This window comes from Pseudonaja textilis, chromosome Z (assembly GCF_049901715.1).
Source record: "Pseudonaja textilis isolate UNSWEBS1 chromosome Z, rPseTex1.2, whole genome shotgun sequence".
Taxonomy (NCBI): domain Eukaryota; kingdom Metazoa; phylum Chordata; class Lepidosauria; order Squamata; family Elapidae; genus Pseudonaja; species Pseudonaja textilis.
Genome location: NC_142008.1, coordinates 10,408,666 through 10,433,846, shown reverse-complemented (window position 1 = coordinate 10,433,846; position 25,181 = coordinate 10,408,666). Strand labels below are relative to the sequence as shown.

General features: G+C 36.1%; 2 protein-coding genes across 6 annotated transcripts in view; one reads left to right on the top strand and one right to left on the bottom strand.

Moving 5' to 3' along the window:
* The window catches only part of DYNC2I1 (dynein 2 intermediate chain 1), a 34,332-nt gene extending 20,277 nt beyond the window's left edge, over window positions 1–14,055 (bottom strand). Inside the window, exons 1-11 of one of the 2 annotated variants that reach the window (XM_026718325.2) lie at window positions 13,821–13,969; window positions 12,034–12,087; window positions 9,639–10,086; window positions 9,118–9,173; window positions 7,356–7,673; window positions 7,144–7,205; window positions 4,780–4,840; window positions 3,789–3,857; window positions 3,607–3,672; window positions 2,156–2,390; window positions 189–291 (exon numbers count right to left, since the gene is read on the bottom strand). In XM_026718325.2, coding sequence (XP_026574110.1) covers window positions 189–291; window positions 2,156–2,390; window positions 3,607–3,672; window positions 3,789–3,857; window positions 4,780–4,840; window positions 7,144–7,205; window positions 7,356–7,673; window positions 9,118–9,173; window positions 9,639–10,086; window positions 12,034–12,087; window positions 13,821–13,835 — 1,487 coding nt within the window. In that variant the 5' untranslated portion in view covers window positions 13,836–13,969. Of the gene's footprint in view, window positions 1–188; window positions 292–2,155; window positions 2,391–3,606; window positions 3,673–3,788; window positions 3,858–4,779; window positions 4,841–7,143; window positions 7,206–7,355; window positions 7,674–9,117; window positions 9,174–9,638; window positions 10,087–12,033; window positions 12,088–13,820 lie in introns of both variants that reach the window. The other variant, XM_087917579.1, reaches the window with a different exon arrangement.
* Window positions 14,056–18,263: 4,208 nt separating this feature from the next.
* ESYT2 (extended synaptotagmin 2) overlaps window positions 18,264–25,181 on the top strand; it is a 59,752-nt gene continuing 52,834 nt past the window's right edge. Inside the window, exon 1 of one of the 4 annotated variants that reach the window (XM_026718308.2) lies at window positions 18,264–18,792. In XM_026718308.2, the coding sequence (XP_026574093.1) occupies window positions 18,469–18,792 (324 nt within the window). In that variant the 5' untranslated portion in view covers window positions 18,264–18,468. The remainder of the gene's footprint in view (window positions 18,793–25,181) is intronic. The other 3 variants (XM_087916784.1, XM_087916783.1, XM_026718309.2) reach the window with 3 other exon arrangements.

Sequence of the window (25,181 nt, the reverse complement as noted above, 5' to 3'; positions counted from 1 at the left end):
CATTCCTTTATTTTGACTCGTTTAGATAGGCTGCATGCAATCAATTTGGATACAGTGTATATGACAAAATACTTTATTGAACTTTGTCCAACGTACAACAATTGTAATGTTACAAAAATGAATCAAGATGTCACACACAACCAAACTCCCAATAGTTACAGGTAGTGATCTATATTAATGCCACCTACTTCTGTTGATTGGCAATTTTTCTGATATTTTGCCGTTGTTGGGCCATTTGGAAATCAATGAATTTTCCAGATGTAGGACACTGAGCCAGTGAAACTTGCCTTTCTGTAACATAACAACACATATGAATATACTACATACTGTTGTGTATTAATTTACTATTGCACATTATCTCCATTAAATGGCTTGTGCTTTTGTTAAAAGGGATATACCACATAAACTCACAAATAAATGCAGCTAAAAATTGGATTTCTCTTCTCTGCAGAGGCTTCTCCAAGAGTATTTAAGGTAACGCTTTTTAAAAATACCTGCCTTTCCCATATGCATTTGCAGAGAAGCTTATCCACAGATAATTGACTTGAATTTTTACCCAAAATAAAATGAAAAATGTGGGTTGGGTGGTGTGTTTTTTTCATGGTATTTTGGTTAAAAATTTGAGGGTTAGGTTATGCACATATAGGCTTATATGCATCTACAGATAATAAATCAAAATAAATAAAATGTTAAATTAGATTGAATAAATCTAGTATGTGGCTGTTACATTTATTATATGAAAAAACCTAACTATGCTTTGTTAAGTTAGGTTCAGTTCATGTCTGTAAAGCAGAGTTTGTTACAGCCCAACTGGTCTAAATACTTACAAATTGGCAAGTGTGGAATCTTTCCACCTATACTCTTTTAGCCTAATCTGATCCATGTTATACTGTTTTCCCTATGCTGGGCATTACTTAATATAAAACATGTAATGTTATGACTCTAGTCCAGAGTTTCTCAACCTTGGCAATCTGAAGATGTACATACTTCAACTCTCAGAATTCCCAGCCAACATGGCTAGCCAGGGAATTTTTGGAGTTGAAAGTCCACGTTTTCAAGTTGCCAAGGCCGAGAAACACTGTTCTAAGCTAAATAAAAACAAGACCCGACGATGTTGTGGAAGACAAAGGAAAAAGAACAGACATTAATACCTGTGAGATTTATCAGGAGAACACAATAGGAAGAGCCAGGATATAGAACAACAGCCTAAGTAGTGTCATGGCAGCAATTTCCCCTGCTTATCAATAGGCTAATTTAGGAAACTATTTGGGTATTAAATAGAGAAACCAGAATTCATAGGAATCCAGGCTTTGATGAATGTTGCCCACAACTTCATTTCTTTAATAGGTAAAGGATCCTTCTCTACAAGCTCTTGCTAAAAATTTACGAGTCCTAGTATTCACATGAGCCTGTTCTACTGAAAGTGGCAATAGGCTTATATGTCTTTAAAAATAATAACCAATATAGAATATGACTCACCAAAATGAAGTAATTGACTAATTAAATAGCTAAATAAATAATACTGTGATTGGTGTTGAAATCTAGCTATCATTATATGAACAACTAATCCAGCCAGCAACTTATTTATCATTCTTTTCATTTATAAGGAGAGGCCATAGCATTATATTATATTTCTTCCTCAAACCTGAATCTTCAACTGAAAATATTCTGAATTGACCCTGTATGAAAAAGTTATCTGAGAACCAATGAAAGGGAACCAATGAAACCAATTTCGGGCCAGTCACTCTCTCATAGTCAATCCCACCTCACAGGGTTGTTATATTAAGAGATGCCAGGTTAAATCTTGGATGTGCGGCAAGCATACATCCTACCAAGGTCTTGAGTGCACAGAACACCAAGTTGTTGCTAAATCTTAATTTTCAATGGAATGGCCAAAGAAATTTAAAGTATTTGGGAAATGATGACATCAACTTTGTTCAATCAATGGAAAGGGAATTTTAAGCTTTTGTCGTCCCCTTAGCCTCTCTTTTGGGCTACCTCACAAAAGCCAACATGGTTCTCAGAAATCGGAAACTTCTGTTTTAAACAGTGCAGTCTTAGTTCCTCTTTGCTGAGAATGTTTTACAAACAGCAGCAATAAATAAGTAGAAGTAAATAAATAGTTTCTACCTTAAACTATTACCTAATCACATACCTATTCTTGGATATTTTTCATGATCTTTTGGAAGATGTTCATTTTTTCTTGAGTTGGGAAGGAAGGCTTTAATCTTTTCATTTTCTGCATTAATTGCTTTCTGAATCTCTTCTACTTCTGAGCTCTTAGTTACAGTAACTTTCTGTAATCCTGCTTCTGCTTCTTTTTCACTTTTTGTATTCTGGCTACTTTCATCCTCTTCATCATCAAAATCATCAAAATCATCTTCATAGTCCTTCAAAAAGATAATGGTGATCACTTTTTAAAAGTACAAACAGGTTACCATTTTTAATAGAGTTACTCTATTAAAAGGATGAACCACAATATACTGGTAGTCCTCAATCAATGACCACAATTGAGCCCAAAATTTATGTTGTTAAATGTTAAATTTGTTAAGTGAGTTTTGCCCATTTTATGACTTTTCTCACTACATTTGTTAAGGGAATCACTGCAGTTCTTAACTTAGTAACATGGTTGTTAAGTGAATCTGGTTACCTCATTGATCACATGATTCCAGGACACTGCAAACATCATAAATGTGGGTCAGTAGTCAAACATCCAAATGTAAATCATGTGATCATGGAGATGATCCAACGAAGCGTGAAAAATGGTCTTGTCACTTTTTGCAGTGCCGTTGTAACTTCAGTCACTAAATGAATTATTGTAGGTTGAGGACTACCTGCATGTTTTCAACAGCAGCAGTCCTATGTTTTCTTTATGTTGATCAGTATATTAATGTTAAAGGTTTTGGGTATCACTGTATAATCCCATGAAATTTTAATATAAACAACTCCAATAGAAATCAACGGGAAATCTCCTTCAGTTTTGGCATTTCTGTAGAAATCTTGCAAAATTGAGGGGGTGGGGGAATGTCAAAATCTTGTGAGATTTCAAGCAATGGTAAACTCTTGTTTGGGTAAGATGCTATTTCAAAGATGTTGATGCTGATGCCCAAGTTAGGAATCCTTTACAATATTATGTGGACCATCATTTATTTTGGACTTAAAATAAAGGGCCATTATTCTATAGTGCTATGTCTTCTCCCTTTTCTCTTTGTCTCACAATGGGATTTAAAAGAATGGCTGTTCATTATTCATCACCAATAACGATTATGAAACTCTTCTAAAAATGTTTGTGTGCTATACTTTCAGGTAGATTAACATGCTGAATTTTAACAAAGAACCCCATTCAGAACTGCAAAATATTTTTAACTATACCGCATTCTCAGAAGGTTTCATTATTGACAAGTAATCTAATATAGAAATCTACATAAAGAATTATACAGGCTGGTCCTGAAGGCAAACTCACAATCACCTAGTTTGTAGAATGCTGCCTCAAGCATTCCTAAATTATGAAAACCAGAAACGATATCATCTGAAATGAAAATTACTCCTTTTCTATCCCATTGGAATGAACTGTTTTTAGCCTCTTCAAATGTCGTTTACACTCACCTCAAAATCATCTTCATAATTTACAGAATCATTATCATCTTCATAAGTGGTTTCCTTTTTCTGTTCCTTAAATAATAAAAAAGAGCAGTATTAACTCACAAAGTATGAGTAGAATTTATTTAATAAGAATTTTTTGGAACATTCACATTTAAAACAACAACAGAACAGTATGCAATGCTTACATTTTGTCCACCTTCTTCCTTTCCTTGTTTTTTGAGACGTGATGTGGAGGAATCATCAGTTTTGTGGTGCTAATGTATCAATATACAAAACAACTGATAAGAGAAAAGCATTGAAATGTGACAGTGAATTTGAATAATGAGTTAGATCTTTGTAGCCATGTTTTTAATCTCTAATGTTTTGTATTATGTTTTTATCTCTAACATTCTATACTTAAACATCCCTCTCTGAAAGCCATTTACTTGAAATTAAGGTAAACTACATTCAATAAAATTATTTTGTTCTCAGGATATTGATATCCCAATTTATTTGGCTATAACATCAGAATGAATAAAGTAATTTTAATTTTATTATTTATCTACAGCAAAATTTTGGCTCTCCAATTATAAACCTAAACATTTCAGAATACCATTTTTTTAAAAATTAAATTAATCAAAGCCCAAAGATAAACCACACATCAGCAGAAGTAAACAGAATTCATCTCCCATTAGTACATTAATGAAATTATTTGGATTTTTAAAATGTATAACTTTTGCTGTGCTTTTCTTTCAACAGATAATCAGAGTTGGAAGGGACCTTATAGGTCATCTAGTCCAAATCCCCGCCCAAGTGGGAGACCCTACACCATTTCTGACAAATGGCACTCCAATCTCTTCTTGAAGGTCTCAAGTAATGGCGCTCCCACAACTTCCGAGGGCAACTTCTGTTCCATGGGTTGATTGTTCTCACTGTCAGAAAGTTTCTCCTTATTTCCAGGTTGAATCTCTCCTTTCCATCCATTATTCCTTGTATGGCCTACAGGCGCTTTAGAAAATAGTTTGACCCCTTTCTCTCTGTGGCAGCACCTCAAATATTGGAAGACTGCTATCATGTCTCCCCTGGTCATGATTGATAATTATATTATTTTCCTAATTCTTTTTGTTTTGTTTCTTCTTTGTAACATTATCTCTTCCAATAATATTCCTTCATTTCAAGTGCCAAATAAAACTTTACCTCTCGTTTTTCATTCTCTTTTTCACTCTTGCTATGTTTCTTCATTTTTTCTTTTGAATTTCTAAAGAAAAAAAAAGAATTATAGTGAATTAACCATCAAGCAAGTATAGTTCTTATAGAAAATATATGTGCTTTACATATTTAAAAGAAAAATAGGAATGGAACATGGATAAGGGATTTATCAATCGTTACAGCACAAAACTTATTTATGACTGTTATACTGCGAGAAATACCATTGTCAGAATAACATAAAACTATTTTTCAGCACAAATATGTGATTCACATTTTAATATTAAGACAGAAAAACATCATTTTTCATGTTTGAATATTTCAAAGAGAACTGATACAACTTTATTATTTAGCAGCAGAAATAAAAGAAAATTAGGATCTATAATTTTAGATAATTTCCAATAGGTGTGACAGATCAACTTTTACAATCACTTCAAAAATAACATGCTTAGATCTTTTTATTTCAATTTTAATTAATATTTTTCCAACAAAATTTATTTTTTTAAGATTAAGATTTAAATTATGCAGTGTTTGTGACCAAAAGCCATTCATAATTTTGTTGCAAGATTTATATCAAGCAGATTATCTCACAATTAAAAAAAACACTATTCAAAATATCCTTACTTAGTCTAATTTTAGACCAAATTAGACACAGCAAAAATAGGGAGAGGGATAAAAGAGAAGCACTATGTAATTGCATGCAAGATTTCATTTCCTTTAAACAGAGAATCCAGTGAACCAAATATTTTATATTACAAATTGCCATATTAACTTCAAATACTAAAAAAGACAACTAAGATATGATAATCAAAATATTTAAATAAAAGAAGCATTGTCTGGAAGAAAATATATATTATTTATTTATTTATATTCTATCTTTAGTATTTTTATAAATAAGGCAGCAAATATATGTATTTAAAACTGTTTCCTCCTATCATCTAGCTGGTCTTCATGTCTAAGATGGGACTAGAACTCACTGTCTCCTGCTTTCTAGGAAACACCTTAACCGCTAGATCAAACTGGCTTTATATTAATTTATACAAAATTTACTCCAAGTATATCGTTCCAGAGATGGTATTCAATTTTTTTAACAACTGGTTCTGTGGGCGTGGCTTAGGCGGTGGGCATGGCTTGGTGGTCATGTGACTGGGTGGACATGGCTTGGTGATCATGTTATTGACTGGATGTGGCCAACTCAATATCACTCACATCGAGGCACGCATCTCCTCGCCTGGCCTCTCGTAACTGTGGGGATGCTGCAACAGTCGTAAGTGTGAAAAATGGTCATAAGTCACTTTTTTCAGTGCCATTGTATCTTTGAATGGTCACTCCACACAAGCAAAGTACCAGCAAAGGAGGGGAAAAAAACTCCAGAGAAGTTCCTGAGACAGGAAGTTTAGCCCTACCAAGAATGTAATAAGGGTTAACGGAGAGGCAGTTTCTGTAAGCAACACCAGAATGTTTCCTTCCTGCCTTCCTTACAGGATTAGGCCAGTAATTTCTTCTAACAACTGGTTCTCCGAAGTGCTTAGAATGTTAACAACCTGTTCTAGCAAATAGGTGCGAACTGGTAGAATCCCACCCCTGGCTCTTTCCAAAGCAAGGATTTTAGCTACAAAGGTTCTGTAGTGGGTAAGGTGCGGCCTAAAAAACATGAGTTCTAATCTCCCTTAGGCATGAAAGCTGACTGGGTGATTTTGGGCCAGTCACTTTCTCTTAGTCAACCCCACATGGACAAAACAGAAGGCAGGAGTATTAGATATGCTTGCTGCCTTCAATTTATATTTAAAAAGGTGGAATAATAATAGTATTTTGTGATGATAATTTTAATATTATTAAATTGCAACTTCTTCCTATCTCAAATCCTTGGGAAGGACTTGATAGGTAAATAAAAATACCAAATCCAGTCTAAACATTTGACCAACTATGCAACCAACCATAATAATTTTTTAAAGATCTCTCACTTTCTGGATCATCAACCAAAATAAGATAGAACCCACTAAAATTATTATTTTTATTATTTATTAGTTTTGTATTACCGCCTATTCACCATGGTGACTCAAAGCAGCTTACAACATATAAAACCACAATTTAAAACAGTAAAACTTGTAAAATCAAATAAATAAATATGCCCATTTGTAATATAAATATGCCCACTTGCACTGAAATGTCGGCCTTTGAATATTCTTGGGGAGACTTTGGCAAGCAAAGGAAATTGGGAAATAAAAATTCAAGTTGCATAATTCTAAGGGCCTTTATTGGGAAATAGGTTTTGCTGTTCAGTGGCCTTTACTTCCTAGGAAGGATACACTGTTTTCAGCCAGAGCACCCCTGATATTTAAACAGTTTACATGCCTTTCACGTAGATGATGTAAGTCCTCTTCATCCCTTTTCCTTCCATTCCTGTGTTCTCTGTGCTGAAAATAAGCAAAACAGTACAAAATGGCATTAACTTACGGAATTCCATATTATGGGGTATTTCTTTCCTTATTATTTTTATATTCAGACATGTTGTTTTAAAGTTCAGTTCAGTAAAAATTAGCAAGTAATCTTAATAATCAGTAAACCTTGTGGTCTCTCTTCTTTTTTTCACCCTCCTCTTCCTCTCTTCTTTTCCTGTTCTCCTTATGATATCTGTCCTCATGGTGGTGAGATCGCTCTCTATGTCTCCTAGGTGTATGATCTTCTTCCCCCTCTGTGGAAGACATGGAATTTCTTAATTTCAGAGGCTTCTCTTTTTCTTCCACTGTAGAGGATTTGTGCTTTTTCCTCTCCCTGTGGCGTCTTCTCTTCTCCTTATCTGATTCTTCATCCTTGTGTGATTTGTATCTCTGTTCGTGTTCTTCACTTCTGTTTGCTGAAAACTCCCCGGAACTAGTTTCTTTCTGAATAATAATTTTTAAAAAGATTACAAAATGTTCAAAAACATTTTCACATAAAGGAAAAATACATTTGAATGAAAACAGATTCAGCAACACTTTGGAACCTAAGACATTGAAATCAACTTTTATTTATTTTTATTTATTCATTGAACTTATATACTGCCCATCTCTCCCAAAGGTTAACTCTTAAGCGACTTACAACCAATAAAAGCAACAGGATAAAACATTGAAACAACCTCCAGTAGCACATACCCACATTGTTCCCATTTATCATAGTAAAATACAAGCCTCGTTTATTTCAATTTTTTTCCTTTAATTCAATTCTTGAAGACTACCTAGACAAATCCTTCCAGGTTTTTTGGCAGGTTTTGTGTGAAGTGATTTGCCCTTGTCTCCTTTCTTGGGCTGAGACAGAGTGACTGGCGTAATATTTCCCAGCTAGCTTTCTGCCTAAAGTAGGACTGGAACTTAGTCTCCCAGTTTCTACCCTAACGCCTTATCCACTGCAGCAAATTGGCTATTTATTTCAATAGGACTACTTGAAGTATGGATCAGTCTATTAAGTCAACCATGCTAGCACTAGGAAAACAACTGGTATTGGCTTGCAAAATCTAAAAAAAGCCATAAGTCATCATAGACATATTTTAAACAAATTTTCCTTTGTCCTGGCACAAAGTTAGCATTAGGATTATTGGTTTCCTCACTCACAGAATGTCTATATTTGCTGCTCCTCAGAAAAAGATGCACATGAAAAAATGAATATATTTCTATAAATAAAATAATTTTGAAGCAGAATGCAGGATTGTTGTATGTTGTATATAAAACTAAAATGAAGTTAATGAAGATTGTTATTTATATCATTAGCATTCCTACATTTTAAGATTAGAAATAGTATTTTTTTATTATTTAGATTTTTATCCTACCTTTTAAAAATGTATTTGGTCAACTCAAGGTGGTAAACAGATTTAAAATTCCTGCTTTCTATTTTCCCCTTAACAAAACGATGAGATAGGTTTGGCTGAGAGAGAGTGACTGATCTAAAGTCCCCTAGTATCTAGGCCAGTATCTTAACCAGTACGCCAAACTGGTTATCACATCCATACTTACATATATATAAAACCAGAATATTTTTATAACACACACAGAGTGAGAGAGTGAGTATGGGAGAAAGAGGAGGGGAGGGAGAGAATGAATGAGAGAGATGATGATTTTCGATAATTTCTTCAAATGCCACATTTTGCTCTTAGAAAGCTGTTCTGAATATTTTCTTTCATTTACAGGGATAAGAAGTTATGCCAAATCAAATAGATGTTAAGTCTATAAAAAGACAACCCCAAATATATTGTGTCCAATGTGATTTCTGAGGCTGGGTCTATAAATACTGAGATATTTTTTTCAATTTTACCTAGCGGTACAATACATTGCTTATTGCTTTTATTTCTCTTACCTTTCTCTCTAAATGTTGCTTTCTTTCTCTTTCTTCATCTTTTAGTTTTGAATGATCTAAAAAATAACACCTCCAAAATTTAGAAGATTGTCTTGAATCATACAAACTCTACTGTATTTGATAGTCAAAATGTACATTGTAACTTCCCAAGAAGTACCTGAAGTTTGTTTTTTTAAAAAGAGACACCTGAAAATATCTAACTTTTCCTTACTGTGACAACTTATTGTCCTAATGTCAGGACTGGCAACCTGAAGTCCTTCAAATGCAGTTTTACACCTCTTTCCACCCCCCACCCTCAATATTAATCCCAAGCAGCATGGTCAATTGTAAGAGATGTTAGAACTATAGTCTAAACATCTGGAAAGCATCAGATTACTAACTCTTCATCTTTTCAGTCTACTACGGAAAAACAACTCTTGATGAAAAGAAAATAGATAACAGACTGAAAGTGACCCCAATTCATTTTCATGTACAAAATAAGGAGAGTCCAATCATTGTAAAATAAGCACAAATCAACTCACCAATGTAATCCCTGCTGCTTCTCCTCCTCCTTCTCTCATGCTCTTTATCTCTGTCCCTCTCTACACTATTTCGTGGTAATGTTTGGTTGGGTTCATCTTTCTTAGGTTTCCTGTCCTTCTCTTTACCACTGTGCCTTTCACCACTTCTTCCAGAGACATATTTTTCTTCTTTGGAATCTTTTTCATGATTTACTTTAATCTCTCTCTCTTGTTCTCTAGGCTGATCTTTCTCTCTTCCTTTGTCCCTCCTTTCCTCTCTGTGTCTTTCACTTGATTTAAATCTCATTCTTTCTCCTAATTTTTCTTTTAATTTAACTCTGTCCTTCTCTGGATCCTTCTGTGAAGCCACTTTGCTGCCGTCATGATCTTCATCATCATTTCTGCCTCTGTCTCGTGGTTTTCTGTGATGATGCCTCTTGTCTTCAGACTGATTATCGGATCGAGAGACCTGAAAAAGGAAAATATTTTTATACATCAATTTTAGTCAATCAATTTGTATCTTTTCTTTGTTCTGGAAAAGATCTGCAAACAGGAAAACTCTATATGCAGAACTTATTGTGTTAAAAATGGCAATCCTTATCTGTATGGTATTTGTGATAAGAATCACAGATATTGCTCTAATTTTCCTCTTACACAAGTTCTCAAGTAGCTATAACAAAGACTGATTTAATGGGTACTAGTTTTTCAGATACTGTAGACAAGTCGGGAGTAATATAGTTCTAGTAAAGGTAGTTCTTGATTTACAGCTACGATGCAGCCAGACTTTCAGTTGTAAGCTGTTGTGATCATGAAGTTATTGCAGTCATAAGTGAGGCACAATGTGACTAAACTTGATTTTACAACCATTTTTACAAGTCATAAAGTGAGTCACAACAGTAGTTAAATGAGGCACACATGGTCATTAAGCAAATCTATTCTCCTGAATGGGTATTTTTTGCCAGACATTGGCAAAAAATGTTCCAAATTGTGTCCATGTGACCACAGAATGCTGCAACCATTGTAAATATGAGCCAGTTGTCAAGCACCTGAAATGTGATCATGTGACTGAGGGGGTATACCAGTCATAATTTTGAGGATGGGTTATAAGGAACTTTATTAAGTCAAGTACATCCTAACTTTGAACAACTCAATGACTGGTCCTAAATTGAGAAATTGCTATACCACCGAGTCAAGATCAATACCGTAAAAAGTTTCGTTTGGCACAATTACAGAAAAAATACACAAAGATAATGAAAAAGAGAACTCTGTGTTTTTTCAGGGCCAAAAGGCATACTTGGTTTTCACTGGCATGAAAGCGAACAAAAGAAACAGATCAAGTCAGGACAATGCAATTAAGCCTCATTTTAGTTTATTTAGATTTAAAAGAAATTAAAATTTAAATATATTTAAAAACTTTTCTTGTCTGTAATATATTTAATATTCTTCCTTTTTAATTATGTTAAAATATATATTTTAAAACAACTTTAGAGTTCCTGGAATCTGGGGAGCACAGGTTCTAAACATATACTTTAAATGGAATAATAACAAGAATAATGATAATGACATTTTCAGAATTACTGTAACATCTCAATAAACAATTTAATGCAATATTAATAATGCAATATTCCTTCCAGCATATATGTAAGAGAGTAAAGATATACTTATAGACAAATTTTGAGATATACTGTACTAAGCTACGGATTGCTGTTAATAAGCTCCGAGATGACTAGAATTTTTGTACTCATCCTTCATTTCATTTCTCACACAGCAATTAGTATAATGATTAATAGTTGAAAAGTTAACAGCTCTTTGGATTCACACAAACTGGGTAGCATGTAACTCATATATACATTCATTTCCATGTATAGCTGAATTCATATCAAGTACTAAAGTATACATTTACTTAACAAACCATGGTCAAGCAAATCATGATTTGTTAACATAAGGATTGCTCAAAGTGAAGACAAACCTTCTTTCCCATCCCTAGCTATCCTCTGTAACTCTTGTTATACTTTGGAATATATTTATTCTCAAATAAACAATGTTGAATATCATTTTCAATTCAGATTTTTTCAGAAAGCCAAAATAAACTGTTTTTTTTTATTTTAGCTATTAATATCACAATCATATTGTTAGTTTATTACTCTTTTATCTTTGCTGCCTTCAAAGTAGGTTTGATTCTTGGAGGTAAAAAAAAAAATTAAATAACAAATATATGCAAATAATATATTAATTTCAAATAGATTTACATGCGTATGATCTTTCAAAATAAATTTGTAATCTGACACAAATCTGATAGTCAAAGAAACAAGGAAGTAAATCCTACTGTGATATCCGAGCTGTTGGGCATGCCTCATTTTGTAATGTATTTTCTACCAAGTATTTAACAAAAAGTTAAGGTAGAATTATTTTTCACCTTAAGATGCTTTTTTAGTTCATCTGATTTCCAAGTGTCATCTTTAGTCCTTTTCTAAAAAAGAAGGGAAAAAAGGAAGAAAATGTGTACCTCACTTGGAGAATAGATTAACAGTACCTGAAACTATAACAGCAGTTCAGTTTCCTTTTAATTTTTGCTATCAGCTCCCAAGTGGCAGAAACCTGGAAAAGCCAAAGAACTCACTTGAGCTGAAGAGACTAATAGCAAGATCTCAAGACATTGTCAAGATATAGTGTTGTTTATTAAATAGCTTTTTTGTTAAAGTTGCTTCAGAACATGCCATTTTTGAATTCTGAAGCATTGGAAATTTAAAACAAAGGTCACTCTCAGAAAAAAAATGATGGAAGGTGCCATGGCAGAAAAGGCTTTTTTAAGGGGCCAATCAGCTGCTGTCCTTGCTGATGGTATTGCATGAGCAGAAACAGGAAACCACTATTCTATTAAGAAGGAAGTACCTTGGAATGCTTTAGAAAGGTCTAGCTGGATCTAAAATTGGCATTTTATCATTAAATTATCATCCATTCAGGAAAACCTTCTCAATGAAATCCACTTTTGAATCAATGAGGCTGAACTGTAGCTAACACTAAATTATGAACTTTTGAATAGATCGCAATTGATTGGGTGGGAATAATGTATATACAGTACTATAAATTAATGCTTCTTGCACCTGGCAACTTTAACCTATGTCAACTTAAACTCCCAGAATTCCCAAGTCCGCAGGGGCTGGGGAATTCTGGGAGTTGAAGTTCACTCATCTGAAAGTTGCCAAGTTTGAGAAACACTACTGTAAACAAACCCTAACCCTATGGGTTTGTTTATAGTGATGAAAAAGGAAGCTAGACTTTCTTAAACAAAAAAAGACATTGTAGTGTTCCTAAATTCATTTACCATATTCAGCCCAAACTATAGGTAGTTTTCAGCTTATGACCACCATTAAGGCCAAAATTCCAATTGCTAATCAAGGTACTCATTGAGTTTTGCCCCATTTTACAGCCATTATTCTCACTGCAGTTATTAAGTCGATAGCATAATAGTTAAGTGAATCTGTTTTCCCCATTGTCTTTGCTTGTCAGAAGGTCATAAATGGTGATCACATGACCCCAGGACAATGCAACTGTCCATAAATACATAACAATTGCCAAGCTTCTGAATTTTGATCACATGACCATGGGGAAATGCTGCAATGGTCCTAAGTGTGAAACATGGTCATAAATCACTTTTTTCAGTGCCATTGTAACTTTGAGCGGTCATTACATGAATGATTTTAGGTCAACTACCTGTAAGTTTGGCAGCGATGTGAACAGATTGCATGCAGCCGTCCCATTCACACTTGTTCAGAAATCAATTCTCCTACGTCTGTCTACCTGGCTTACCAGATGTCTACGCAGCCTGACAAAGCTCTAGTTCACGCATTATGCTAAGCGACGGTATACCTAACTATAGTTTATTTAAAAACAAAAACAAAAAAACACCGGCTATAGTTTAGGATCCACGGTTCAGTCTAAGGGCAGATTCACACGATACTCCCACCTAGTAAGAAGTAAATCGCGATGGCAGCGATGCGTGGAGCCAGCCAGTACTACGTGCAAGAGATGCGCCGCGGAAAAAGCGATGTTGATTTTTGTTTAGCCTTGCCTAGCCTGCGGACGAAAGCCGGCCAGTTTCCTCTCCCCAGGCCAGGCACCGCAAATGGAGTCCTTTCCGAGCAAGCTGCAAAGAACAGACTCCCCTTCTCCGCCGCCGCCTCCTTTCCCGCCGTCGCTCACCTTATTGCTTTCCATCGCAGCCCTTCACGGTCGCGGGTCGCAGCATACCCGGTGCCTACCAGTCTTCGGGCACGGAAAATCTGCAGGCCGCAGCTGCGTTAGGAAACCTAGGTAACCCTGTTGCAGTTTCCCTTGGCAACAAGTAGGTCAAAGCAAGATCATAGCCGATAGGTCGAGTCGATCCCGGAGAACCAATGGAAAGAGCAAGAGAGGGACAAACGAGGTCATCGACCGCAAAGGATCCGGGGAAATGAAGTAGCGGCTCTCTTTGGCTCTTCTAGGTTAGTTTTTGGAGCTTTAAGAGCAGGTCTTCAAACTTGACAGCTTTAAAACTTGTGGACTTCAACTCCCAGAATTCCTCCTCCAGTCATGTTAGCTCAGGAATTCTGGGAGTTGAAGTCCACAAGTCTTAAACTTGCCAAGTTTGAAGACCCTTATAAGAAAAAAAAGGGGGAAAATAAATTGCTAAAAATCCGAAAAGGGGTGCTCTGATAGTTACCTGAGGTGGAGCAATGGATCTTATAGTAATGAGGTTTTTCCTATATCTTTTGGAGGAAATACCATTTCATGACGTAGTTTGAACATAGTGTTACTCTTAACAGCAGGGTATAATCTCTTTTATTACTGTCTGTTAATGTCTACAGAGAGATTCTTTCATAATTCTCTCAGGTGCAATTTCCCAGCTTCAGAAATGTGGCTCCAACTCCAAATTTAGCATATTACTGTTATAATTCAATTGGTATGTGCTTAAGTGATAACCCATTTATACATCTTGCATCATTAAAATCTAGTCCAGAGAATATGGCAATTATCTTGAAAAGAATCCCTATAATCCAGAAGTAACAGGGTCTCATTTTCCATGTATACTGATGAAGCCATTCACAATTCACAAATTCCCCAATGAAGTGAGGCTAAAGAGCAGCAAGGACCCCTCATGAGGCTAAGCTGCCATCCTATTTGCACATTATACTGGCCCACAAAATAACAAAATACTTTTTAACCTAGTGTAGAGTGCAGAAGCAACCTCATTATTAGTTCACGTTTGAATAATTTTGTGTACAATAATTCCAGAAATTTAACTAGGACAATTAGTTAATACAGGTCTATAAAGATTCTCAGTCTCCCAGGTTATAGTTGTCCCAAAGGTGCTTTTTCAAGAGACAACTGGACTTTCTTGATTTTCTTTGAAGACGTTTTGCTTCTCATTCAAGAAGCTTCAATGAACTGTCTTAAAAAAAAAACAACACAAGGAAGTCCAGTTGCTTCTAGAAAAAGCACCTTTGGGATAGTTTTTTTTAAATTTATGTATCAAATTTGGAAACTGTCCACACAGTGACTTCATAGAACAAATCAGTTCAGAATTCTTACTTAATACAAATTATTGGACTGAAATTTTTGATTTGTGAAAACCCTGTTCTCTTGGGAAATCTATATTCATGGAAAAGATGGAAGGAAATACAATACCCGCAGCAAGGAAGGTGGATGGACAGTGATCATAGGTATGCTAAGAACATGGTGAGAGAAGAGAACTGGGAGAACACAGAGTCAAAAACAACTTGAAGGCACATAATCAGACTATCATTGTGAACCCCCGGTTTTTGCATGTCATACAACAAGTGGTTTGGGTGGGTGTCTGATACATTCCTTATATCTGATTCCCTGACAGATTTTTTTTCTGAAAATATTATCTTTACATTTTGTGCACAAAAACATTGTTAATCACAATGGCAAGGGTAAAAGATGGAGACATCCTGTAGCAAATACTAATGAGATTCAAATAAAACTGTCTGAATTGATACAGGAGGATCAAAAATCTATTATAATAGAACAACGGGTTGTGATATTTCGAAGGAAAGAAATTTGGGTTTACAAGTCAGGATGTTTAACTTTTTAAAAAAGTCATTTAGTGAATGCTAAAATAGTGCATTCTAACTACTGCAACCATGGTGGCACAGTAGTTAGAATACAGTATTGCAGGCTGACTCGACTCACTTCCAGGAGTTCAATCCTGACCGGCAGAAGGTGGACTCAGCTTTCCATCCTTCTGAGGTTAGTAAAATGAGGACACAGATTATTTGGGGCAATATGCTGACTTTGTAAACTGCTTAGAGAAGTGATATATCAGTCTAAGTGCTATTGCTTGTTATGTAAGATTATGAGACAGAAAAAGAATATTAATTCAATACTTTGAGTTTTAATATTCTCTTAATTTAGAGCAAATTAAATGCCTAAACCAGCATTTCTCAACCTTAGCAATTTTAAGATGAATGGATTTCAATTCCCAGAATTTCCTTGTCCTTCATGATGGAATTCTGGGAATTGACATTCACACATCTTAAAGTTATTAAAATTGAGAAACACTGGCCTGGGTACTGAAAACATTGACAGGAAATAAAAAGAAATGAGAAAAACAATCACTTCTGGAATTAGTAACCTGAGAATATTTTGATCATTATGTACGGATGAAGTGCCCTTTTGAAAAACTGCTTTTGCGATATCCTGATTGTGCTTTCAATCACTTGAATTTATTGCAAGATCTGTACAGATTCAGGAACTGCTTGGTACCCATTGACAATTGGCTGTAGTGATGTCATTTTCCTACAACAGATTCCAATTATTTGTTGATATTAAGGGACAGAAACACATATTGGTCCTAATTGTGGTAATAAATTAAGGATTAGCTGTACTATCCGGATTTGTGCTGTACGCTGCACAAAATGATATTCATTAGGCTAGGATTCATAGTATATCTTTCTTGACCGGCTATTTTAAAAATATAATCCCATTTTCACTATTTTTATTTGCTTGCAATTATTACTTTATTTTAAAATGCATTTGTATAGATTTTGTTTTGTGAGAATCCCGCCAACAGTTAAATAAAACATAACAGTGTGTTGTATGAACACATCCATAAGATGTCAATAAAGTAATTTCTGACTAAGAATGTTTTTATTTTCCTTTATGAATACATATGTCTTTTTAATCTATTTTTAAATTCACACAGCTACTAAGAAATTATTTAAATCTAGATAGTGGTATTGAAAGCAGTATATGACACTATAAACTTCATACATCTACTTTATGAATTTTTGCCATATAAATTACAAATTAATTAGTTTGTAAATTAATTTCCCTGCATCAAATTAATTATTTGGGATTATAAACTTCCATAGAAGATAATTGTTCTAAGTAAAACCCAAGGATTAACATGGAATAAAGATTGTGTTGAATAAAAATAAGTTGAAAAATATAATTTGTACGCAGATCCACAATGGGAAAAAATGATACATTAATTAATTAGGCAACAATTTATTTGGAGATTCATCAAGCTTTTCTGAATACCTTGAGTCTGATTTTCCTCAGTTGGGACCTTCCAAATATGTAGAAAATATTTATTTGCTGCTGAATCTAGGAATACCGTAGTAGTCTCAAGATATCTGGGAGGATCAAATAATGGATTTCCTCTTTCTTTTAAGTCAAAGTTTGTTTATCATAGTTTGTGATATAAATCAGAATAGCTAGTAAGAACAAATTAAATTATATGAACTGAATTGGCTGGCTTTGCCCCCCCCCCCAAAAAAAAAAAATGTTAGCAAGCCAACAGGGTACTTCAGGGAATACTACCCTAAGAACCACCAAGAGACATACTTACTAGTTTCATTCCATGATAGTTCACTCAGTGATTTTAGGCCAGTTGTTACTTCTTAGCCTAATCTTTCAAACGTTCATTTTTCACTTGTAAAATTTAACGTTGTTTTTTAAGTGTGCATTTCATTATGTTTTATATTACTTTTTTATGTTGCTTGTAAACTACGCATACTCACTTATATGAGATGGACATTGCAAAAATTTGATAGATAAATATAAGGATAGATATAATAAACAAACAATCAACCTTATAGGGTGGTTATTCTGGGAGAAAAATAGGTTTTGCATTACATTTAGACATTCCAATTAAAATGGTAATCCCCAAACGAATTATATAATTTAAACATGTTGTGGATGAGAATCTACTTTTTTAAAAAAAAACTTCACAATGAATATATATGCCGGTCCAGTGGTGGGTTATTCTATAGGCAGGGGCTAGGTCAGTGATTTTCAAACTTGGAAAACTTGGTACTTCAACACCCAGAATTCACCAGCTAAGTCCACACATCTGAAAAGTTGCCAAGTTTGTAGAACGCTGGGCTGATCCAAAAGAAGTGTTGAGCAACAATCTAATCCCAGGTCAACTAAACTCGCATGAATGCACCTTAGGGAAAGGCGGGAGGAAAGTGACCCAGTGGGAAATGCCTACTGTCTCACTCTTCCTAAAGAGAATTTCTCCGTATCGGGTTCTCCCTTCTGTCCTTGGCAGCCCCAGTCTCCCCCTTTCCCTGGAGAATGGTTCGCTCCGAGCCCGTCAAGCTCCGCCTCTCTCAGAACCCGGAAGCGCCTATCCGAAGGAGGGGCAGGGGCGGGGGCGGGGCGGGATTCGGCCGTGGTTGTCCCTCAGCAACTGCGAGGCGGGAGCAGGGAGGGAAGGAGGGAGGGAGATGAGTGGAGACGCCTCCTCCAGCCCCGTCCGCGCCCTCCCTTGCTTCCCGCCCTCCGACAGCGCCTGAGCGGCAGCCGCTCCAGGGAAAGGGGCCGCAGCCGCGTGGAGAGTATGAGTGGCGCAGGGGTTCAGGCTCCCGCGACCCCTGGGGTCAGCCCGGAGGGCGACCCTGAGCCGCCCCCGTCGATGCTCAGTGTCGATCTGCCGGGGCTGTTGTCGCAGTTCGCGCGGAGTTTCGCGCTGGTCTTCCCCATCTACCTGCTGGGTTATCTGGGGCTGAGCTTCAGCTGGGTCCTGGTCGCCTTGTTATGCCTCTTCTGGGTTCAGCGGCACCGAGGTGGAAAGAGCTCCCGCCTGGGCCGGGCACTCGCCTTCCTGCAAGACGAGGAGCGGGCAGTGCGGCTCACCGTCTCCACGGGAGACCTTCCCGCCTGGGTGAGTGAAGGGATGGGTGGGGTGGACTGGCTGGCTCCCTCCGGGGACTTAGCGCTTCCTCGCCCGCCTTCCGATTTGTGTTGGGGGACCGGCTTCCCGGACGGAAAGTGGATGCGGGCTTGAGGGACGACCCTTGAGGGTCTCCTGCTCCCTTGGTCGCCCCGGGGAGGGATGGGAGTCGGTTTTCAGCAACCGGTTGGGCCGAACCCCAGAAAAGCCAACCTAGTTTGAGCCTCGCTCGTCAGGACGCAGAAAGTTGGGCGAGTTGGCTTAAAACACGGTCGGGCCGGCTGAACCAGCAACAAGAGCCCCCACTCCCGGTGGGGAAAGACAGCCACGTTTTTTTTCCTTCGGTTTGTTTTAAAAAAGAAAAACCAGGCTGGTGGGTGGCTGTGTGGTCATGCCAAGAGGGTGGGTGAGAGGGTTGCGCTCTTTCCCCACCTATTGAATTCCTGAACAAGCATTGGAATTTATTTCCTGGGGTTGAAAATGATGGCAGTCAAAGTTCAACGTGTCTGGAGGGTTTGAAATTTAGGAAAGGCTGTTTGGGAGTTAATCTTCTGGGTACAGATCCACCTCCCTGCCTTTATGGAAATAAATCTGTCCCTTGGGAAAAAGTCTTTGCTTTGCTATCACCAACTGTTTTCAACCCCCTGTGGATAGAAACCAGGTTGGGTGGGTGGCACCAAGTTTTCTGGAGAAATAACTAGGTGCTATCTGAGGTTGCATTATTTCATGAGGTGTAAGGGGAAATGGATTTATGTGTTGTTGTTTTTCTTTTACGTCTATAAAACAATCGTTTAGGTGATTGAAATCATGCAGGAGCCTAACCCACTACACTGTATTTTGGTTTGCAATATATTTAGAAATGAGGATCATACCATGTACTGTTTGCTCATGCTTTTGGCAGTATTTATTTTCTTCCTGATAAATAACTTCTCTGGTTGTCTTTTTGTTTTCAGGTCAAATACAAAATATTATTTCTTTTGAGTCCCTTGTTAAGAGCACTAAGGCACTTTTGAGCTATTGCCTCGTGTGCGTCATAGGATATAACATTCGTCTTGAGAGTCTTGAGTTTTGTCTACTCTACACGCTGTACAGTATACAATTGTAAGCCACCCAGAATCAGTTGGCTGAGATGGGCTATATAAATTGAATAAATAAATGCATAAATAATGTGTAAACTTTGTCCTATTAGCCAACCATGCCAAATAGATGTTGCCTCTGAACTTGTAGAAAAAGGAAAGGAAAGTTATTTTTAAATGCACAACATTCTTTGGATAACACCTGTTTGATCTCAGCTACCTGGCTGCTTATCTGCACATTAGCATGAACATAAGTTTTCTGAATAACTGTTTTTATTCCAGATGAGAGCACTCTTTCTTTCCCCCTTCTTTTTGTAGCTGCCTGAAATATGAGTAATTAGTGGGTGTGTCTTCCTTAATAGTCACTAGGATCCTTATTGTGTAAGAAAAAGTTCAAGAACTGCTTTTGCTTTTTTAATATTAAAAAAATCATAAAAGATTAATAGAACTTCAGTATGACACACAGGTTTGTTCATGCTATCTCTCATTAAATGTTTAGGAATTGTTTACAGTTAGGGACAGCTTGCTATTTTTTAAGAAAAAATGTTCAGTCATAGTGAACTAATGAAATTCTCAAACTGTAGCCCCATGAAATTAAATTCTAATGTTCAGAGCAATCACTTGCAATCATTTCAAAGAAATATATCTTGTCAAGAAAAGAGATGAAGAAGATAGAGTCAAATGTGATAAACAGCAGAAGATTATCTCTGTAAAGAAGAGATAAAGAAGATAATGCAAGGCATGGCTGATTCATGTTTGATATTTTACGGAGTATATACAATGTATATAGGGAAATAATATTTGGTTAGCAGTTCTGGTTGAGAACAATAGATATCACGCCCCTCCATCAGAGGTCCTTGTGTCAACTCAAAATTGGTTCTAGACCTGTCTGATTGGATGAAGTTGTTTTGAGAGCTGAGTCTTTTTTTCTCTCTCGTGTCGATTTATTTGAAGTGGAACAAAGCTAGTCTTTTTTTTCTTCAGTATTAGAATTTTATGAGTGGTTCAGTTTCTGCTTGATCTAAGGTCTGGTCTCTATATCTTACAAAAAGCTTTGTAAGAAAAATCAAATATAAATGATGGATTTTATTTTCTTATTTATTAAACTTGTATACCACCTATCTTGCCAGAGACTGCTCTAGATGGCTTACAGTCAATTAAAATTAAAACATTAAAATGATAAATAAGGATAATACATTTAAAATGCATTTAAAATAAAACTTAGGATGGTGAGTGGGGCAAAGGGCGCATAGGAAGGAAGTAGGGTGTTATTTACAGATAGTCCTCGACTTCGACCATAATTGAGCCCAAAATTTCTGTTGCTAAGTGAGACATTTGTTAAGTACATTTTGTCCCATTTTACAACTTTTTTACCACAGTTAAGTGTATCTGGCTTTCCCATTGACTTTGCTTGTTAGAAGACTGAAAAGGTGATCAAATAACCTCAGAAGACTAACGTTCAGAGCAGTTACTTTCTCTTTGAAACAAATACGTCAAGAAAAGAGATGAAGAGGTCATAAATATGAACCAATTGCCAACAAGCATCCGAATTTTGATGTGATCATGAGGATGCTGCAGTGGTTGTAGGTGGGAAAAATGGTCGTAAGTCACTTTTTTCAGTGTTGTTTGAACTTCGGATGGTCACTGAATGAATAAGTTGAGGACTACCTGTATTCCATCAACCACTTCTAAAGATCCACATTTTAATTGGGGCCCTAGGCTAGTTGGCGCAGCCATCTCTTCCAAGTTCTTTTGGAAGACTAAAAGAGGGGGTACAGATCTTGTTCACAAGTATACAAATGCTGTTTTGTTCCATAACTGGGCCTGAAATTGGACTAAAAAAGGGAAGATGGAAATTGTTCAGACAGCTGGGGTAAAGAGATTTTTTTTAAGGAGGGGCAAACCGGGTCCTCCTTAAAAGATCTTGAAAATGTCTTCTCCTGCAGTGAAGAATTTATCATTGCCTGAACTCACTCAGTTGCCATTGCCCTGAAGGTTTTCACCAGCCAGGAGAAACAAGGATCTAATTGACAGGAGGTTGCATTGATAAGTACTGAAGACTTTTCCCTTCACCAGGTCCAAAGGACCAAAGCCTCAGCTGCCTTATGGTTCCAGGATGTGACCATGATTATGGGGCAAAGCCCCTGGGAAATCTTCCAATTCTTCTACACAAAGAAGTTCTACACAAAGATGCTTTTCAAAAGGTAACTGAACTTTCTTAGGTTTTTTTCTTGAAAAAGTTTTTCTTCTCATCCAAGAAGCTTCTGAAGTTCTTCTTGCATGAGAAGAGAAATGTTTTTGAGGGAAAAAAATAACCCAAGAAAGTCCAGTTGCCTCTTGAAAAGCACCTTTGGGACAACCATGAGCTGGATGATTGATAATTTCCATAGACATTTAAATCCGTCAATCGTCAGGAACAGACTGCTTGAATGGGCCTTTAGATAATGTGATTTTAATAATGTAAGAGGAAGATGTTATGGCTTGAAAACCTTAAAGGCAAGCAAAAGTATTGTAGTTGGCTGGGCTTTCTTAAAAAAGAAATTAAGAATAATGAATCTCAATTGTATCAGTAAGAAAACTAAGAGACATTAAAAACAAATCATGGTAGTTAAATAAGCAGTTTATGAAGGAACTGAGGCTGAAGAAGGTGCTTACATGAAATGGAAGGTAAGGCAAACAGCCAAGAAAGCTGAGAAATGTAGCAATGAGATTAGGAAGGCAAAGACAGAAAATGGCCTCAGGCTCACAAGGAAGGTTTCTTAAAAATAATTCAATAGCAAGAGAAAGGCAAAAGAAATAATTCATTTCAAATGAGTAGAGAAATCTTGACAGATGACCAAATCTAAAAGGCAAAAGGAAGTCAGCAGCTATTTTGCTTTTGCATCCAAAGGATATATATTCATTCATTCATTTATTAACTTAATTAAGTGAATTATTAATTAACAAATACCATTAAAAGTTGGGAGGAGAGGAACAGTAAGTACATGGGGAGAGGTGGGGTTTTTCTTAATCCATGATAGCATAGATTTTAAATGAATACCCAGAGGGAGAGTTCATGTCAATAAAGATGTGGTAAAGAAGCCATTTTGAATGTGTTCAAGTTTCCAGGACTTGAGAGGTACCTCCTAAAACAGTGAAGTTGCTGATGCAAGGACTGCTGTCAATCTTTGCCTGTTAGAGGACTTGTGAAGAACAAATATAGTCCGCTTCTTCAAAAAAAATAGGATTCAGTAATTATTGACCAGTCAGCCTAGCCTAACATTAATATTTAGCAAGATGTTTCAGTAGATAACATGTCATTTGAATACTTGTAAATAATACTTTGATTGCTAAGTGTCATCATAGCTTTGTCAAAAATAGGTCACATAAGAAAAAAATGATCTCCTTTGATCAGATAATTATAGTAGTGAAGTAGGACAATGGCATGTATATAATCTATTTCATTTCAGTCAATATTTCAAATAATATTTTACCAACAAGCTATTAAAATATAACTTGAATAGTATTATAGTAAGATGGATCCAAAATTGGCGGACTAACTGCACTTAAAATCAGGATTATTTGATCTACCTCAAGTTGGAGAGAGTGGTAGCCAAGAAGGAAATATATCTTGGAGCCACAAATCAACATGTTTATTAATGCCCAAATATCGGTTTCGATAAGCTGCTTATCAAATTCATAGATGAGCTACAATTGGAGGAATCTGACTAACATCAAGGATGACAGAATAAGGTTGCAGTCTAATCTGGACAGATTATGAGACCGCACTGAGAGGAAAAGAATATCTTTTAACAAGGAGAAATGTTAGGAATTACATTTACTGTAGAGTAGAGAAATATAGTCAGTGCATACAGAATGAGTAATTCATGGCTTGGAAGCATTACATTGAGAAGGGCTCTGTATCAGAAGAACATCTGACTAAACAATCTATTCCCTTTAGCATATTAATTTACTAAAAAATAACAGCTTATATGAGAACAGGTTTAACTACTATCTTAGAAACTAATGCCAGAAGAGCTCAAATACTTGAAGGTACAAATATGCAAATACAGTTTTAATCATGTTTACTTGTGCACTCTTTATGTAGTATACAATTAGTATGAGATGTTAAAATGTGTGATATTGTCAGACTGAATGCCTTGAGGACTTGTTAAAGGAGAATGTTGAGTTATATATTTGTCACATTGTTTGCAGCCTATAATGTAATCCGGTTTTATGCAAGACAGAAGAAAAAACTGTTTTGATAAAATATCTGGAAAACAAAAAATTAAAAATAACCTGGAATATATCACCTAGTTCTATTTTTAGGTCAAATTCAATACTTTTCTTAAATGGTCGTATTAGTTATGCATAAAACCTAAAAAAAGAACCATTATCAAAAAAAAAATTATTCAAACAAAGCTGTCAGAGCAGTTTGTATATAACAAGACAACCTTCTATCCTTTGAGACTTCCTTTGTCAATATTTACTTATGTTAAGAAATAAACAGAATGACTCATTGATGGACAAAAAACAGTTGTGGGCAGGAGTGACTTCCAGTTTCCTGTCAGCTTTCCATTGACTTTGCTGGTGGGAAAGTGACAGGGAACATTGGAAGTTATGATCACATGACCAGTTGTAGCAGTATGACAGTGGCTGCAAGCTTGGGAATAGAAGTTGTCTGAAGGTCCTTGAAATTTCAATTCTATGAGAGTAATGGGTCTTATAGTTCAATTCTATGAGAGTAATGGGTCTTATATTTTCTTTAAATTAGCACATTTACAGTAGCTTGTTTATTCATAAGTGGTTGCTCTGGAATCAACTGTTTTGATTAACTGAAGGTTACAGATAGATAACACAGAGTTTTAGTAGCATGTAGATTAATGGGGGAAAAGAGTTGAATCCTATCCTTGGCTTATAAACACAAAAAGAGAAATGATATGAAGGGAAGAAGAAAAAAATGAGCAGGTTCATATTTTCATAATATTTTCATATTATAAGTTTTCATATTATAAGTTTCCATCCATCCATCCATCCATCTATCCACACTTGGGGAAATGCAGAGTTTAGGAGATGGTAGCGTTTGAGCAAGACTGGTGCAATGCATTTTTAAAATTATCTGTACTATTCTCGCTGTACCTACTCCCAAAAGCACTGCTATGCTGCCTCTTTTTGGCAAGAGATGGCAGGAAGAGAAGGTGTTTGTTGAAAAGGTAAGTGAAGAAAGCTGGGAGTGCACCAAGGATGATATAGGATAGTCCAAAGCAGATTCAGTTCAACTTCTCAGCCATAAATGATATGGCAATATAAAAAAGCAGTGCCTAT